The sequence below is a fragment of the Alosa pseudoharengus genome, unplaced genomic scaffold (genome assembly GCF_046254945.1).
Source record: "Alosa pseudoharengus isolate Yale_2024_CS ecotype anadromous, Long Island Sound unplaced genomic scaffold, YU_APseudo_1.1 YU_APseudo_1.1_scf_13, whole genome shotgun sequence".
In the NCBI taxonomy this organism is placed as follows: domain Eukaryota; kingdom Metazoa; phylum Chordata; class Actinopteri; order Clupeiformes; family Clupeidae; genus Alosa; species Alosa pseudoharengus.
The window spans coordinates 25,503,474-25,520,961 of NW_027468598.1; the positions used below are offsets into that span (position 1 = coordinate 25,503,474).

General features: G+C 41.1%; 1 protein-coding gene and 1 long non-coding RNA gene across 2 annotated transcripts; both read left to right on the forward strand.

Moving 5' to 3' along the window:
* Positions 1-6,508: 6,508 nt before the first annotated feature.
* LOC143121210 (uncharacterized) lies at positions 6,509-8,467 on the forward strand. Its single transcript, XR_012986436.1, has 6 exons — positions 6,509-6,609; positions 6,726-6,851; positions 7,134-7,336; positions 7,813-7,972; positions 8,178-8,288; positions 8,411-8,467. It is a non-coding gene; the product is annotated as an uncharacterized LOC143121210 (long non-coding RNA).
* Positions 8,468-9,735: 1,268 nt separating this feature from the next.
* On the forward strand, positions 9,736-11,206 carry LOC143121364 (zinc finger BED domain-containing protein 5-like). The gene is made up of 2 exons (XM_076281724.1): positions 9,736-10,150; positions 10,302-11,206. The coding sequence occupies exons 1-2, from the start codon at positions 9,736-9,738 to the stop codon at positions 11,204-11,206; spliced, it is 1,320 nt and encodes a 439-aa protein (XP_076137839.1).
* The last annotated feature ends 6,282 nt before the right edge of the window (positions 11,207-17,488 follow it).

Below are 17,488 nucleotides of genomic sequence, written 5' to 3' on the forward strand. Positions count from 1 at the left end.
AGTAAACATTTTTTTTAAAAATAATTAAAAAAAAACATTCTTACCTCCTAGGCCTAGTTTCAGTGATAACCTCCTAAATGGGCAATCTGTCACTGATGGTTGTCTCCTTTTCTCCACAGCTACTCAGCGCCAGCGTCTGCGTCAATTGGAATTCAGTGATTCGGATTCCAGCGATTCTGACTCCGAGTAAGTAGCACATATGGCAAACCCCACATACTTTGCATTGTTTTGATAAATGGATCGATGAGCAAACTCTTTTGTTTTTCCAGAATAGTTCCATGATCTGGAGGAACCGGAGCAGCCCACCCCCCAATTCCTTGTTGGTGTTTTTTTTAAACATTTTTTATTAATTTATTTCTTTGTTATTTTTGTTATTGTCAATAAATATTATAAATAATATTAACATTTATAACATATTGCCTGCCTGTCTTGAATTAAGCAACAAGCCCCGAGAGGCCACTGGTTTTAGAACAGCTGTTAGGCATGATGCGCAATTGCGGAAGCAATCATTTCCATATAGGCTTGTAGGCTACTGGAGAACAAGTCATTGCTCATGATAATAAAAGTATAATGTTCATTCATTTTCACGGTATGGACTAGCAATGGAAAATAAAAACAAAATGTTGGCAATTGGTTATAAGCCAACGTTTTGCAATAAACGGATTTTTGTAGGCCTATTGTGACGCACGACGATTTTCTCCGTGCCAACGTCAAAACAACGTTACCCCACCGGACAAAATGAAGTTGGCACAACGTCAGTAAACAACGTCATGCCAACGGATGATATGCCGTTGTGCCAACGTTGTGCCAACGTATGCTTGCTATCTGGGTACGTGTCTCATTTGCAACGAGCCCAGGTAGCATTCTGACGTTGGCCCAACGTTAAATTTGGTTGGCTAGGTTGGGCTGACCTATGCAACGTATGCCCAACGTTGGGCCAACGTTGGTGGAGTTGGCTGTGTTTGGCTGACCTATGCAACGTATGCCCAACGTTGGGCCAACGTTGGTGGAGTTGGCTGTGTTTGGCTGACCTATGCAACGTATGCCCAACGTTGGGCCAACGTTGGTGGAGTTGGCTGTGTTTGGCTGACCTATACAACGTGTGCCCAACGTTGGGCCAATGTTGATACAGTTGGCTATTTTTGGCTGACCCATACAACGTATGCCCAACGTACAATAACATATAATAATAATAATAATGATTAGTTTTATTTGTATAGCACCTTCCATACACAGAATGCAGCTCAAAGTGCTTTACATTTGGAACATTTAACACAATTATATAAATAATTAAATAAGAATAATAATAAAAATACAATTTCCTTCGTCCTTCAGCCATTCCTCTTCATTGCTGTGGCTGTTTATAATCCAATCAGCAACATATCAGAAACATGTATGACTTGTGATAGAGTAGCAACGGCTTTGCTAACAAATGCTTAGGCCTTGATGTGGACTCTAAGCATCAGCCTTAGTATGTTCTTAGTATTTGTTGTGATTACATGAATTTATATACAGACGTTTAAGGAACACAACGACCGGAAGATTCAGTTTGTCTGTTGTGTTGTATCTAAATGCAATTTAACAATTTTAAAATCTTAAAATTTGGGGTAAGGTTGGTAAAGCCTATTCAAGTTTAAGTTTGCATATGTAATGTTGGTCTATGGTCATGCTTAATGAACAACGTCAACACAAATACAATTGTTATACTATGTAAAGCAGGGGTCTCAAATGAGCTGGGGGGCCACTTCTGCTAACGTCATCTGATTGGAGGGCCACGTCAGTGTTAAAGAATAATACAAAAAAAGAATGGCTATTTCTAATAGTACACAAAACTTTTTTTTTTAAATCTTTTTAGACACCTGTGCTAGCAACCTTAGCTTATAAATAAATAATGATCAAATAAATATTAATACAAATGATAAAAACAAACAAAAAGCATAAAAACAGGTATGTGTGTGTTTCACACCAGATAAAAATATTTTCCTCTCATAACTTATTTAAACAAACTTTAGGTGGCAGGGTTAAGAAAACAACACCATTGGATTTTGACATCAAAATTTCAAAAGGCTTGAAAGTGGTCAGAGATAAAGTCCTACTGTAAATGTAAAAATCTTTGAGTATAAACAAAAGTTTATGAAGGAGGAAAATTTACCCATCTAATTTGCCACTGGATGGCAAGCACCTCAAATTATACACCTTTCAGTATTCTGGATGTTGTACATATTTGAGCAGGTTTACTTTCTTGTTTGTCATATTAGGTATCCACATAACTAATTAACAGGAAAACAGTAGGCCTAAGATGTAAACCAACAATAGTAAACTATTAGTATAACCACAAACCGCTATTATAGGCCTACAATAAAGTAGCCTGGTCAAATCAGTTCCTATCGTGGGTGACTTTGTAGTTCTTCAGAGCCTATTTTTACTACCCCTGCTGTCTGTATCACGTCCATTACGGACACTATCATCATGATTACCACTGCCAACTCCAGGTATATTGGGCAGAGGGTCGAAATAAGCATGGTAGCCTATGCCTGGACACCGTCGTATACACGCAAAGACGCACCTCCATCACTTACGCACCGTGACTACCACTGTCAATAGACGATCGATCATAAATCTCCAAAATGCAGATATTCTCCTTCAGAATCAGAATGAATAGGTGAATAACATAGCCTACCCAAGACTTTATCAAACGTGAACGTTTTTTTCAACATTTGGTGTAGGCCTATTTCTGCTTCAATTTATGCAAAACTATGACCTGCATCGCTTCGGCGTCATTACAAACAAATGCACGTCTTGTCTTTCTCGCGTGTAATAAGTATTTCCTGAAAACTTTGTACAGCGAATTTGGGCTTGAATCGGAGCTCTGGATGTCTAGCAGTGGATGAGAATGGGATTTGTCACAGTACTTGGATCTATCGTCTATTTTAATCAATGTTGTTTGTCGCAATTAAAAAAAATACCCTCAAGGGCCGAATTACATTATTATTTTGACATTAGGTTGCGGGCCGGTAGTTTGAGACCCCTGATGTATAGCTATGCAGCAGATAGCAAGTAGGTCCTCTCAAATTCAAGAGCAGGCTAAGTTGAAATGAGAACCGTTTAGACTAACATTTAGCCCATAGCAACTACTGCATATAAGTCTTTTTGTTGAACTTTGTTCATGTGTGTCTGTGGTCTGTTTTAGCTTACTTCGTGTTTCATACAACTAATACATTCCAGAAACATTTAATTGATAATCATTGTAATAATAGTTGTATAACAAGTCATCTAAACAAACCTCTCCCAGCAGCAGGTCCGTTTAACTTGCTATAGTAAACACACCGTATTGTATGGGTATCATACTCTGTCCTCGCTACATTACAACATGAAGACCACCTGAACATATGGATGCATTGGAGCATGGACCTAAAGAAGAGCGAGCTCTTCTAAGAGAACGGTGAGTGCGTGATATAGAATTGTATAGAATCTACCGTTATCTTCAACCGTTAGCCTTCTAGCTGTTACGTTAGCCCAGCCAGCCAGTCCAAGGTAATCTGCTCAATTAATTTTTTCTTTTTTACATATATACATATATATATATATACATAAAACCAATTTACTATCTTCACGCTAGCAATCTGATGTAAATGTAATCTTATCATTAGAAGCTATAGCCAAGCCAGCAATTAAATGTAGATGAGCTAGCACCTACCTTTAGCCTGCTAGCTGCTAACAGTTAACGTTAGCTATTTTACGTTAGGTAAACAATGGGCATTAGCTTCCGTAGGCATATCAGCTGAAACTGTAACGTTAGATGTTAGTTATTTGTTTGGCCGCATACTTACAGGGATACACACACTATGTCTGCAAACAACATTTATTCAGACAGAACACTTAAACTTCAGGCAAAGCGAAGGGCTTTCGATATCCTTAGTGAGGTTAACGTTAATGCTGAAGCTGAATCTGACGCAGCCGACGATTTAAATATATCGGTATGCCTGGCAGAAAACGCCCCCTCTGATGATGTGTGGTCAGATGCTGCATCTGATTGGCCCATGTCCTATGAATCAGAGTCTGAAATTGAGTTTAATGTTGTTGACGATAACGTTATTGATGAATTTTGGTCATATGCTCTGACAGAAACTGACACAAGTGATGAAGAATCTGTTGAGTCTGCAGAGTGTCTTGGGGAGGAGCTCAGATGTTGGGCAATAGACAGCCAAGTACCACAATGCCATCTAAATGGGCTCTTGGGCATCCTGAGAAAATATCATCCCTATCTCCCAAAGGATTCCCGCACTCTTTTAGGCACTCCAACTAATTATGAGGTCCAGCAGATTGCTGGTGGCACCATGCATTATTTTGGAGTTGAGAAAGGCATTAGGCATATATTACACCAGATAGACCCTCTCCCAAAGGCCATTCATTTACAAGTAAATATTGATGGACTACCTTTGTTCAAAAGCAGCAATCAGCAGTTCTGGCCCATTCTAGGCTTGGTAGAGGAAGACAAAACAAAGCAACCATTCGTCATTGCATTATATCTTGGGTCTAAAAAACCAGCGAATGTCAATCTGTTCCTGGAAACATTTGTGAATGAATATGGAACGCTTAAATTAGAGGGTGTGGATGTTATTGGCAAATGTGTAGATATTCAAATTTCTAATTTTGTTTGTGATGCAAGTGCACGGGCTTTCGTGAAAAACATTAAAGCCCACAATGCATACCATGGCTGTGAAAAATGCACACAGGAGGGAACGTGGGCCGAAAATCGCATGACTTTTCCTGAAGTCGATTCACCTTTACGGACAGATGCGTCTTTTATTAATAAAGACGATGAGTTTCACCATAAAGGGACCAGTGTGTTGACAGAGGTTGGAATTGGTATGGTCTCCCAATTTCCATTAGATTTTATGCACCTTGTTTGTCTTGGGGTTATGAGAAAGTTGATTGGGTTTTGGATGAGGGGACCGCTTCCTACTCGTTTAGGTGCTCATCAGATAGGCCTAATTTCTGCAGCTCTTGTGTCCTTTGCAATGACACTCCCCAGAGAGTTTGCACGGAAAGGGCGATCACTTGTTGAGGTAGATAGGTGGAAAGCAACAGAGTTCAGAACTTTTCTCCTGTACACTGGTCCAGTGGCACTGAAAGACCATCTGCCGAATGTTCTATACCACAATTTTATGCTTCTGCATGTAGCCATTAGAATTTTATGCTGCCCCTCACTGTGCCTCCAGTACTGTGATTTTGCTGAAAAGTTGCTGATCACATTTGTTGAGCATTTTCAATCTGTTTATGGTAATTACGTTGTGTATAACATACACGGGCTGACACATCTTGCCAATGATGCAAGGCAGTTTGGTGCTCTGCATAATTTCTCAGCTTTCCCATTTGAGAACTTCCTCTACACAATTAAAAAAATGATTAGGACCCCTACCCAGCCCCTTCAACAGATCATCAGGAGATTGTCAGAAAAAGCAAGTGTCAGAGCGAAAAAAAGGGTTTTCAAGGATGGTTTTTACCAGGAACATAAGAATGGGCCTCTTCCATACAATGTGACGCAATTTACACAATATAAGCAATATATTAATGGTGGAACTTTGATTAATTTATCAGAGGGAGACAACTACATTCTGTTCAATGGAGACATTCATATAGTTAAAAATATTTTAAAAGACAAGGAAGCATCACATTTAGTCTGTCTTAAATTCCAAAACAAATCATCTTTTTTTACCTATACCCCATTGATTCATCAAGTCTTAATATATCCTTTGTGAAACAACCCGGGCAGTCATTGACTATTGTCCCTCTTCAGACTGTTACAAAAGTCATTCTTTTACAATATAAGGATGGGTTTGTGGCATATCCTATACTGCATACTGCTTAATTGAGCTTCAATTAGTGTATATAGTTTGTAAAACTAGTAACACTAGTTTGTTTGTTTGTTTGTTTGTTTTATACTGTAGATGTATTCAATTGTTGTTTTCACGGAAAAAAATGAGACAGAGGTTATACCAAGTGACTGGCTGAGCATCGATAAAAAAATTTCCTTTTGGCCCCCATATAATACTACTAAATGTAGAAAAGCGGTTGAAAAAAATGAAACCCCTGATGAAGAATGGGAAGAATATATAACTGAATGGGTGGCTGAGTATGGTAAGTTATTGAGGAAGTTCCACAATGTTAAGAAATATAGAGAAATAACTATTCAAATCTATTGCTCAAAATTAAACATGCTCCTTGTGAGTTATGCCTATAAGCAGTTATTTTCAAATGTTCAGATAATAGGCTTAACAATGTTGTTTGTTTCTATATTTAGATTCCTATGAAAAAGCCCGAAGGAAGCTCGTGAAGTTCTGCAAAGGCAATGGTTTGGAGTCGACAGACGAGGACAGTGTGCGGAAAAGAGTGTATGTTTCCTCTGTTCTCTGTTCTTCTTTTATAGCCTGACTGTGTTAGGCTTATTTGCTACTAGTGTTCACTGCACCTTTAAAAATGTGATTACACTTAATGTGTCCAACAGACCATCATCGAAATATGTTGGATTTAAGTCTACATCAGCCCCTCCATCTGCAGCCTCAGGAAGACCTCCAGTTCAGGCCTCAACAAGTAGGCTCCACACAGGTAAACAGCACAGATGAAAACATGACATGTAAAGAAAACATACAGTGGTCAAGACTTTGGAATATCGTGTATTGATTCTGTTTCTCACTGTTCTTCTCACTGTTTCTCATATGCAGAGACAATGGAAAGACCAAAAAAGAAATTCTGCAATAATGGAGCCAAAAGCCAGACCTTGCCAGCCATACCACCATTTCCATTTCCACCATCAACACCAGAGACAGTCCCAGATCTAAGACAAGATGGTACATAGAACTATTCCAAATATTTTATAATAGTTTACTTGGAGCTTTTATTAATTACCTTTTTAGTCTATAAAAGGGATTAGAAACTCTTCAACAACTTCTTAACAATTAGCCTTAATATCTAATGTGCTTTGACTTACAACCACAATTTAGATAATAAAAAAAAAGAACTTGGGACATCATGTAAAATGCTAAATAAAAACAGAATGTAATAATTTTCAAATTGAGTATGCAAAACAGTAGACACATGTTATATAAAGTTATATACTTTGTTTGTTTCAGAAAGAGAACTCCGACTCTTTCAGATGCTAGAGGAGATAAAAGGCCAAGTCAGACAAAATTCTCTTCTGCTTCAGGCAATTTTGAGAAGAGAGAGTGTCACTGAAGTCAGCAGTTTTCCAGATTTTGAGTTTCCGCTACAAAATATTAATGATATAAAAAAAATGGAGGACCGGCTTTCTGACAAGGAAACACGGCGCTCTCTGGTAAGTTCTGTTTATGTTGTGTATGTAAACCTATACTCTAGTTATTAGTAGTTCTCATAATCAATAAATACCATAAATAAGCCATTGAATAAATACATGAATAAATAGGAATACATACATAAATACAATAAATAGTTTTAAATAGTGTTGTTAAAAGGATTGTACGTGAGTGGTTCATCCGTTTCTTGGATACCGATAGTTTGATCTTCCTCCTTCGCTCTCATTTCAATTCTTTCAATAAACTCAACTGTCTGAGTTATCCTAAATACTTCTTGAAATCACCTCTTGAACTCAACTCTACTACAGAATCACTAATGCCTTGTCCTAGTAGTGAAGCTTTGGAGGCACCAATTGTGAGCTTTCTTGCTATGCCACTTTTCTTCTGTTATGGGAGTGTATGGTAGCCCATAGCACTGTGTAGTGCTTGTAGTTATGTTCCACCTTAATCATGTATGCACAACCATTTCATTTTATAGGTAAAACATCTCATGAGTTTGGGTGGGACAACAACAAAAGATATAATCTACAGGATCATGCGTGAAACAATCAGCAATGATTTAGCGAAAAAGTTTAACTGGATGGGCAGGGGGCAGAAAAGTCCTTTTTCTGTGTTGCACCTGGCAAAAGTCATCATAGGTAGGCCTACAGCTCTTTTACAATTTCATTCAATGTTTATTCTACACACATTCTGATTGGTAGCCTGCTGTACACATCCAGTATATTATGTACCCTACACAACAAAACTTCACGTCATGTTCTAAATCAGTGGTTTTTAAACTGATTTTAAGAGTAAAATATTATCCTTCACTCTCCATTCAATTCCCCCAAATTCCCCACGCAGATGCTGCCAAAAAACAAGGGGCCACCTTAATGGAGGCAGAAGAAAAGATAAAAACATGGCTAAAATACAGCGGTGACCGAAATGGAGGAAGAAAAAGGAGATCAGAAAAGGGTACAGATTTCAACAACCAATCAAAAAATATTTGTAATTGCCTGTATGTCTGTATTGCTGACTTTTATCATCACAGTTGTGAAATAGTAAGTAGTTAACTTGAATTTCTTTCCTCAATTTAGAGAGGCAGACACATTCCCCATCACATCCTCCATCTGACATCAGCAGTGAATCCGAGGAAGTGTCTGAAATATCTGACATTGTAAGTTCTTTAGTCATTAGTGCATAGTCCTAAATTGTTTTACCTTTTTGTCTCATCTTTTTATCTAATGCTCGAAATGAATAACTATTCGACAAGTGTGGAAATAAGTGACCTAAAGGCATTAACATCATGTGTACATAATTAACAGAATGTTATGAAATAGGCCTCCATAGATTGTACATTGGCACCAGTTAATAAAATGATTGCTTGATTACACTTGGAAGACAACATTATTAATATTACACATTTCGTAATCTCTTGTTAGACAAATTATCTGTATAATCTTCCTAATGCAGTGAAGTCTTATTTGAGCAAGCAAAACAAAATAATTTCTAAAAGTAACTAAAAGTAATTTCTGTTATTTTATAGGAGCAGAACTGATTGATGACCCATCAACCCTTCAGGATCTCATCACATAAATGTTTATTATTAAATCAATATGTATTATTAAATGTATTTATTTTAACCCTTAATCTCGTGTTGGTATTATATCACTATTAAGATTACAAGTTCAGGGCAGATTGGTAAAATCATTGTGATCAAGTAAGTAATTGCTAAATTACTGTAATAACCATAAAGGTGGCCAAAATATCAAGATGAGTGTTCTGCTGAAATAAGCAGTCATCTTAAGGTTAGAACGTTGACATAGTGTTGTTAAGGTGTAATTTTTGGGGTAGGTATGCTATTTAAGTTGGCATATGGTTGAGTTGGGGTTGGCAAAAGGTCGGCAGTCGGTCTATGAAATGGTTGGCCCAACGTTAGAAAGGTAGGTTTCGGGTTGGCATAGCGTTGGTAAGGTGTATTTTTGGTTGGCTGGGTAGGCTTTTTAAGTTGGCATATGGTTGGGTTAGGGTTGGCCAAAGGTCTGCTGAAGGTCTAATTAAATGGTTGGGCCAACGTTGGGCCACCGTCAGCAGCCAACGTTGGGCCAACACAACCACTGACCTTGGGCCAACGTTGGCCCAACGTCAGAATGCTACCTGGGAGGCGGTTGCCGTTTGCAAAGAATACAACATTAGAAGACACCATGAGACAAAACATGGCCAGTTCAAAAACGCGTATCCTCCTGGGACAGAGGTGCGAACGCATAAAATTAAAGCATTGGAGGCTGGATATGCACACAGCACCAAAATACTAGTTAAATCACTCACCGAGCAGCAAAGGGTTACGAGTGCGTCCCTTAAAGCAGCATGGGTTCTTACCCGTCACAACAAACCATTTACGGACGCAGAGGTTTTTAAGGAAATGATGGTGGCTGTTTTGGAGGAGCTGGTTACTGATAAGTCAATGGATGGAGTGATTGCCTCAGTGAAACAAATGCCGCTCTCGGCGAAGTCAGCTTCTCGACGCATAGAGAGCCTATCTGACGATGTGCGCGGATCAATTATGAGTGGACTGAGTCAGGCCAACTACTTTTCAGTTGCCATTGACGAGAGTACAGACAACTCTGATATGAGTCAGATGTGTATCTACGTGCGTTATTTTGATGGGAAGGAGTTCAGGGAGGAGTTGTTGGCTCTAATTCCATTAGAAGGGAACACCACTGGGGATGTTATGTTTGCCAAAGTGGAGGAATTGTTTAAACAACATGCACTACCATTTGAGAAAATAAACCTCATCGTGACAGACGGTGCACCTGCCATGGTTGGTTGCCACAGAGGTCTGGTGGCCCGATTGAAGGAGATAGCGCCACAAATGCACGCACTACATTGCCTAATTCACCAGTGTCCTGTGCGCCAGACTCAGTGGCGAGCTGAAGAGTGTCATGGATAAAGTGATGCGAGTCATTAATTTTGTCCGGTGTGCATCAGGCACTCAACACCGTCTTTTTCGCCAACTTGTTGCTGAGTCAGAGGCCTGCTACGAGGATCTGCTACTTCACAATGATGTGCGCTGGTTAAGTAAAGGAAAGGCACTGGAGCGCCTCTGTGCGCTACTAGAGCAAGTGAAAACCTTCCTGCGAATGAGCAAGATGCGTGCTTCAGACGATCACCTGGCTTTTCTAGAAGATGAAATGTCCATCTCAAACATCGCGTTTTTAACTGATATTTTTGGCCAGCTGAACCAGCTTAACCTGCAACTACAAGGGAGAGGGAAAACCATTGTGGACCTGATCGAGAAGATGGATTCATTTACCAGGAAGCTGGAGTTGTTCCATTCTGATCTATCAAGTGGAAGGCTCTTGCACTTTGTAACATTAAAATCACAGGGAGGGGGGCGAGTGACAGGAATTATGACTGAATTCATTGACAAGCTACGGGCCAACTTTCAGTCGCGGTTCCGAGACTACTGCGTCCCAAGGGAAATTGTTGGATTTGTCCGCGACCCACTGTCCACGCGAAGCGAGGAATTCTCCTCACTGGCCAAAACAACCATGAGCTCGTTGGACGAGGCAACGCTTCAGTTGGAGCTCATTGATTTCCAGTCAAGCTCCCTCGTCCGTGATGTGTTTAGTGCGTATTCCGTGGAGGATTTCTGGATCGGATGCTCAGAAGAGTACACAGGGATCAAGAAACTTGCCCTTTATGTGCTGACGATGTTTCCATCAACCTACACGTGTGAGTCAAGCTTTTCCTCAATAAATGCAATCAAAACACACGAGAGGAACCGTCTGACCAATGCAAACTTGGAGAACTGCTTGAGGATAAAAGTGACATCCCTGTCGCCCGACATCCACACAATTGTGACTGAAGGGAGGAGCCACTTTTCCCATTAAGTGAGTACTGGCTTTTTTAAATAGTTAAAAAAATATGCCCAGTTATATTGTTTGATCTTATTTAAATTGTAATTTCCCTTTTTTCTGTCTTTATTCAGGAGCAGCGCAGATCCTTCTCCCACGCGGCCAATGTGCATTCATATTTTCTTTCACTTGGGCTTTCACTTTCACTTCTTTCTTTATGTTTCATTTTAATTGGACCATTTCATATTTGAGCAGATATTTTTATGTTATCAATTTAACGAAACATAGGCTATTTTTGACCTTGCCCACTGGAAGAGGGAGACAGGACACTTTTTTTTTTTTTTTTGCACAAGATTATGCGCACTCGCGTGCCAATACCGTTCCGACCTGTGCGTCGTGGATAACTGCAAGGATGTTCCACCTGTTGTTTTGTCACTTTAGTATGACTATCATCTATAACTCAATAAATGTTTCGAAATGTTTTTCTTTTTAAAAACATGGGGTTAAAAAAAATCTGTTTAAACAGCAAATTAACGTCATCTCGCGGGCCAGATAGAATAAATGGCGGGCCAAAATTGGCCCGCGGGCCACTATTTGCCGACCCCTGATGTAAGTTATAACAGTAAACAAAAAGAAGTACATTTGGGCCTAATGATATTTGGAACATGGACGAGACCGGTGTCACCACTGTACATAAGCCAAATAAAGTTGTGGCTCGGAAGGGCCACAAACAAGTGGGCAGCCTCACATCCGCCGAAAGGGGAACACTTGTCACAATCGCCGCTGCTGTTTCTGCCACTGGGAACAGCATCCCCCCTTACTTTGTTTTCCCAAGAGTCCATTACAGAGATTACTTCCTTAAAAATGGGCCTGTTGGAAGTAGAGGTGCAGCAAACGTATCTGGATGGATGAAGGAGGAGCATTTTGTGGATTTTCTGAAGCATTTTGTCAGCCACACGAAATGTTCAAAAGAGAAGCCCTCTCTGCTGCTTTTGGACAACCACGGATCACATCTCTCTGTGGATGGCCTTGACTATGCCAAAGAAAATGGTGTGGTCATCCTGTCCTTTCATCCACACTGCTCACACAAGCTTCAGCCCCTTGACAGGTCAGTGTATGGACCTTTTAAGAAGCATGTCAGCTCTGCCTGTCAAGCCTGGATGCTGCAAAACCCAGGGAAGACCATGTCAATTTATGACATTCCAGGCATTGTCGCCATTGCCTACCCACTGGCTGCAACCCCTACCAACATCCAGTCAGGCTTCAGGGTTTCAGGCATTTACCCATTTAACAGGGATGTGTTTGAGGACTATGAGTTTGCCCCATCTTTCGTTACAAATCGGACCCTAGCCCCTCCCACCACTGTGCAACAGCAGGACCTGGCCCCTCCCACCACCAGTCAACAGCAGCCACTGGCCCCTCCCACCGCCCGTCAACAGCATCCACTGGCCCCTCCCATCACCAGTCAACAGCAGCCACTGGCCCCTCCCACCGCCCGTCAACAGCATCCACTGGCCCCTCCCACCACCAGTCAACAGCAGCCACTGGCCCCTCCCACCACCAGTCAACAGCAGCCACTGGCCGCTCCCACCACCAGTCAACAGCAGCCACTGGCCGCTCCCACCACCAGTCAACAGCAGCCACTGGCCCCTCCCACCGCTACCTGTTCAACTACTTTGTCAAGCCCAGAAGATATCCGTCCATTTCCAAAGGCGGGCCCAAGGAAACTGGTCCAGCGAAGGAGAAAACGCACAAGGCACAAGCCATACAGCAATAGCAAGTCCAGGGAAGTATGGCTCAGATGTGTTCGCTGCCACATGTGTCACATGTGACTGTTTAAACTGTAACTGTCACATGTGACAACCAACCCCACGAGCTATGTGACAACCATCCCCAACTGACCTCTTGACAAAGATGTTAACCTAGCTGCCACATGGCTTTAACTTGATAGCTAAAATATGACTCAAAATAAAGCTACTACCTTTGGCTTTTTAATGAGTGTTTTGTTTTTTAATTACTAATATCCTACACGCTCTCAATACAAAAACAACACCAACATGAAAATTTACTCTGACCCATGAAATTTAAAAATTGTCTCTTCACCTCAATGTTGTGTGGCTGCTCAGCAAAATTCCTACTGCAAATGAGTAAGCTATCAAAGGGTAACAGTTTGATATCAAAATTTTACCACAGCGCCACCTAGTGTGCCTGGAATAAGCAATGTGACAACCAACCCGTGAGACAACCAGCCCCGGTCTCCCCTACATATCATGGTGCTTGGAGTGTGCTTGGTATGATGATCAGCTGTAGGACTAGCCTAGCCTACGTTTTGACAAGCATACAATTCACCTTGTTCTTGCCCCATCTGAAATGACTACTTTTGCTGCCTCCATCCTTTCTGTATTTGTTGTGTAAAAAAACGTTGTATATGATGGCACTGAAGTCTTAAGTTAGTGAATTGGCTAACAGTGTTAGTTGGTAAGCAAATAGCCTACACATTGCGCTACACGCTGTGTAGGCTACGTGCATTCTCCTGCTGATTTGCGTTCAGTAGCCAAGTGCGTAATATTGCAAAAGTTGAAAAAAATAAATGTGTTTTATGTAGCCTACAGAAAATAAATAGCCTACTTATCATACTGTCAGTTAATTGGCTACAGTGCAGTGAAGAGTTTGGAGAATAGGCCTAGGGCAACTTGAAGTTTTATGAAAATAAAACCATAACCAGAACATAAAGACCATGAAGCTTCTATTCTTGCCCGAGTTTCCGCTAGAAAAAAATGGTGCCGGTCAAAGTGACCGGCAGAGATTTCGTTTTCCGGACATTTTTATGATATGCCGGTCAAATATCCTATTATCCCTTCTTAATTAGTCAAATTGAGGAAAACTGGAGACAGGCTATGTAGCTTAAAGAATGACATAATCAGGCTGTATAGAATGCAACATGTTCATTAGCCTAACTTAAACATGCCTAACAAGATCTAGCCAGTAGGCCTATCTTTCTTTTCATGGACAGCAAGAGTCCGCTTCGTTCGTTGTTTTAAAAAGGCTACGTTGTTTGTTGCTGCTCCAGTGGTGACAGTTTAACTTACACAGATGCGCACACACAAGAATGAGCGCTCACACCACTACCCCCTAATGCTATGCCTCTTCATTTGATAACAATAAATTAAGAAATGTTTCCTATTCTAGGAAATGTTTAGTTTCTTTTTCTTTCGGCCGCGGTTCAATGATACCGTTTAATTGTGCCAGAAATTATCCGCGGACCAGTAATCGCCTCGTCGATGAGGCCCTAACCCTGCAGATCATAGACAGAGAACGCATAGGCCTACTGTATGCTTTGGGTAAAGAACACTTTGTATGTCCAGTGTAGGCTACACGGAGAGTGTCTTGGAGCGGCCGCACCCCCCGCAACTCCACTTCAATTTCAATTCAATTTATTGTGCTTATAGAGCGCCAAAACATAACACATGTATCATGGCGCTTTACAGAATGTAGGCAATCAGAGAAAGAAGGAAAGAAAGGAAGAAAAGAAAAGCAAGAGAGAGGCCCATGGGTAACAGGGGCGAGGAAAAACTCCCTAGAATTGGAGATATATATAGGAAGAAACCTCGAGCAGATCCACGACTCAAGGGCCTGACCCATCTGCCTAGGGTCAGTACATGACAGTAAGGTCTGTATACATGACAAATGCATATGATAGTCGGGTGTAGAGAATAAGACATGGTGTTAAGCACTTGAGCTGAAAGTTACAAGAGGTGGGATGATTACGTATCCGTTATGATAATTCGTTATTCCTGATTTAGTGACAGAAAGTTCAATAGTCCAGCGTTGGGATTGTCCAGGGGGAGGGAGTTTTCGAGGGGCATGTGGTGGGTTGGCGGATGGGCCAGTAATCCGGGCAGAGTTGTCATAGGCTGATGGTGGGTCGCTAGGCTGTACGGGCCAGGAGTCCAGATAGGGGGCAGTAATAGGGCAGTCGAGGATGGGACTTCAGGTGAGATGGGTGAGAGGAGGGCCAACACAGGGATGGTTGATGACTGGTGATGATATACCTCACAAGTGAGGTACAGTAAGGGGAAAGAAAGAGAGATGTAGAGTGGGTTAGTATTACTGAAAATCAAAATGGTTAATGTCAATAAGTAATCAGTAGTACTATATATTGTTACAGTATACCATGGTGGGAATAGGCAAGAGAGGGAGAGTTGAGAGAGAGAGAGAGAGAGAGAGAGAAGGGGGGAGAGGAGAGGGGGGGGGTTGAACGGCGTGACACATGAAAAGTCCATGACAGCACTATGCTATAGCAGCATAACTAAGGCATGGTGAGGGGTAGTCGACACCAGCGCAGGTATGGTCAGTGACCACCATCGCACGCACGACTGGGGTGCCAGTCACACAAGGACTCAGCAGGGTGGTCCATTCCAAAAACCCTGAGGTGGGTGAATTTCCACGCACCATACCTAACTATGGGGGGCAGTAAAGAGGTATGTTTTAAGTCTAGACTTAAAAATAGGGAGGGTGTCTGCTAGTCGAATTGAGGTAGGAAGATTATTCCAGAGGAGGGGTGCGCGATAGCTGAAAGCTCTGCCTCCTACTGTAGTTTTTGAGATTCTTGGAATTACAAGAAGGCCAGTATTCTGTGATCGTAGCGGTCTGGGTGGGTTATATGGGACTAGGAGATCTTTAATATATTCTGGTGCCTGGCCATTAATGGCTTTGTATGTTAGAAGTAATATTTTGAAGTCAATGCGACTTCTAACAGGCAGCCAGTGTAGAGATGCCAGGATAGGGGAAATATGTTCATATTTTTTAGTTCTAGTGAGTGTGCGAGCAGCTGCATTTTGTATAAGCTGTAAGCTCTTTAGACAGGTGTTATTGCAGCCAGCGTATAGAGCATTGCAATAATCAATCCTTGAGATGACAAAAGCATGGATTAATTTCTCAGCGTCTGGTAGGGATAAAGACTTCCTTATCTTTGAAATGTTCCTTAAATGATAGAATGAAACTTTGGTAATCTGTTTTATGTGATTACTTAGTGATAGGTCTTGGTCAATTGTAACTCCTAGATTTTTAACACATGTGGATGAGGATAGTCGGAGATCAGTAAATGAAGCCTGTGATGAGGATTGGATATCCCTCATCTTTTTAGGACCTAAAACCATGACTTCTGTTTTATCGGAGTTCAAAAGCAGGAAATTGTTTGTCATCCATGTCTTTATGTCTCGTATACATGTGTCAAGTTTGGCTAACGGAGTCAATTCGTCAGGTTTTATGGAAAGGTATAGTTGTGTATCGTCTGCATAAGAATGAAATTTAATGCCATGTTTCCTAATTTCTGAGCCTAGAGGAAGCATATAGAGAGAAAATAACAGGGGCCCTAGTACTGAGCCTTGAGGCACCCCATATTTTACCATAGTCTGGGTAGATGGTTCATTGTGAACCTGTACAAATTGTCTGCGGTTGGAAAGGTATGATCTAAACCAAGCGAGTGCTGAGTCTTTAATGCCTATCGAATGTTCAAGCCTGTGGAGTAGTATGTTGTGGTCTATGGTGTCAAAGGCAGCACTGAGGTCCAGGAGGACCAATATTGATATATGTCCATTATCGGCAGCGATGAGGAGGTCATTAAAAACTTTAACTAAGGCTGATTCAGTACTGTGGTGAGCTCTGAAACCAGACTGATATAATTCTTGGATTTTATTCATATGCAAGAAGGTACCAATTTGTTTCGACACTATTTCTAACAAACAACTTTTCACAGGTCTCCATATGTGAATGCTGTCTATACAGTATGTTAATTTCTGTTTTGTAACGTTATCCAAGAAGCACCCGTTCTGACTGGATACTTAAGGGTGGTGAGAACTTAATTCTTGGAGTCTTCTACTTCTCAAAAGTCCCACTTGTGTGTAGTTGAAATCTATTCCAGGTACAGTGGCGATCATGGTGGCACTAGTGGGACACTGATTAATTCAAGGGTGGCATGAGGCAAAACATCCAGATAAACAGAAACAGAATCAAGATTAAATTAAAAAAATAGCAAATTAGCACAAATACATTGGGAAAACCATGCACCAAACACCATACTAATAAATGGAAGGACATTTTTTTGTATTTGAATAAAATGCAAATACAAAATATAGCCGCAATCGGCAATGGCGGGCCCGAGCACCTGCGGGCCGCAACCCGTGACATGTCGGAATCCAACAAAGCACTGACGTGGTGCGTTTGTGAAATGTACATATTTGATGCGTGTGCTATTTTTTTTATTATTTTATTTTCTGCCACATTTACACGCTTGGCCAGGTGGGGGCGTAATGCAAG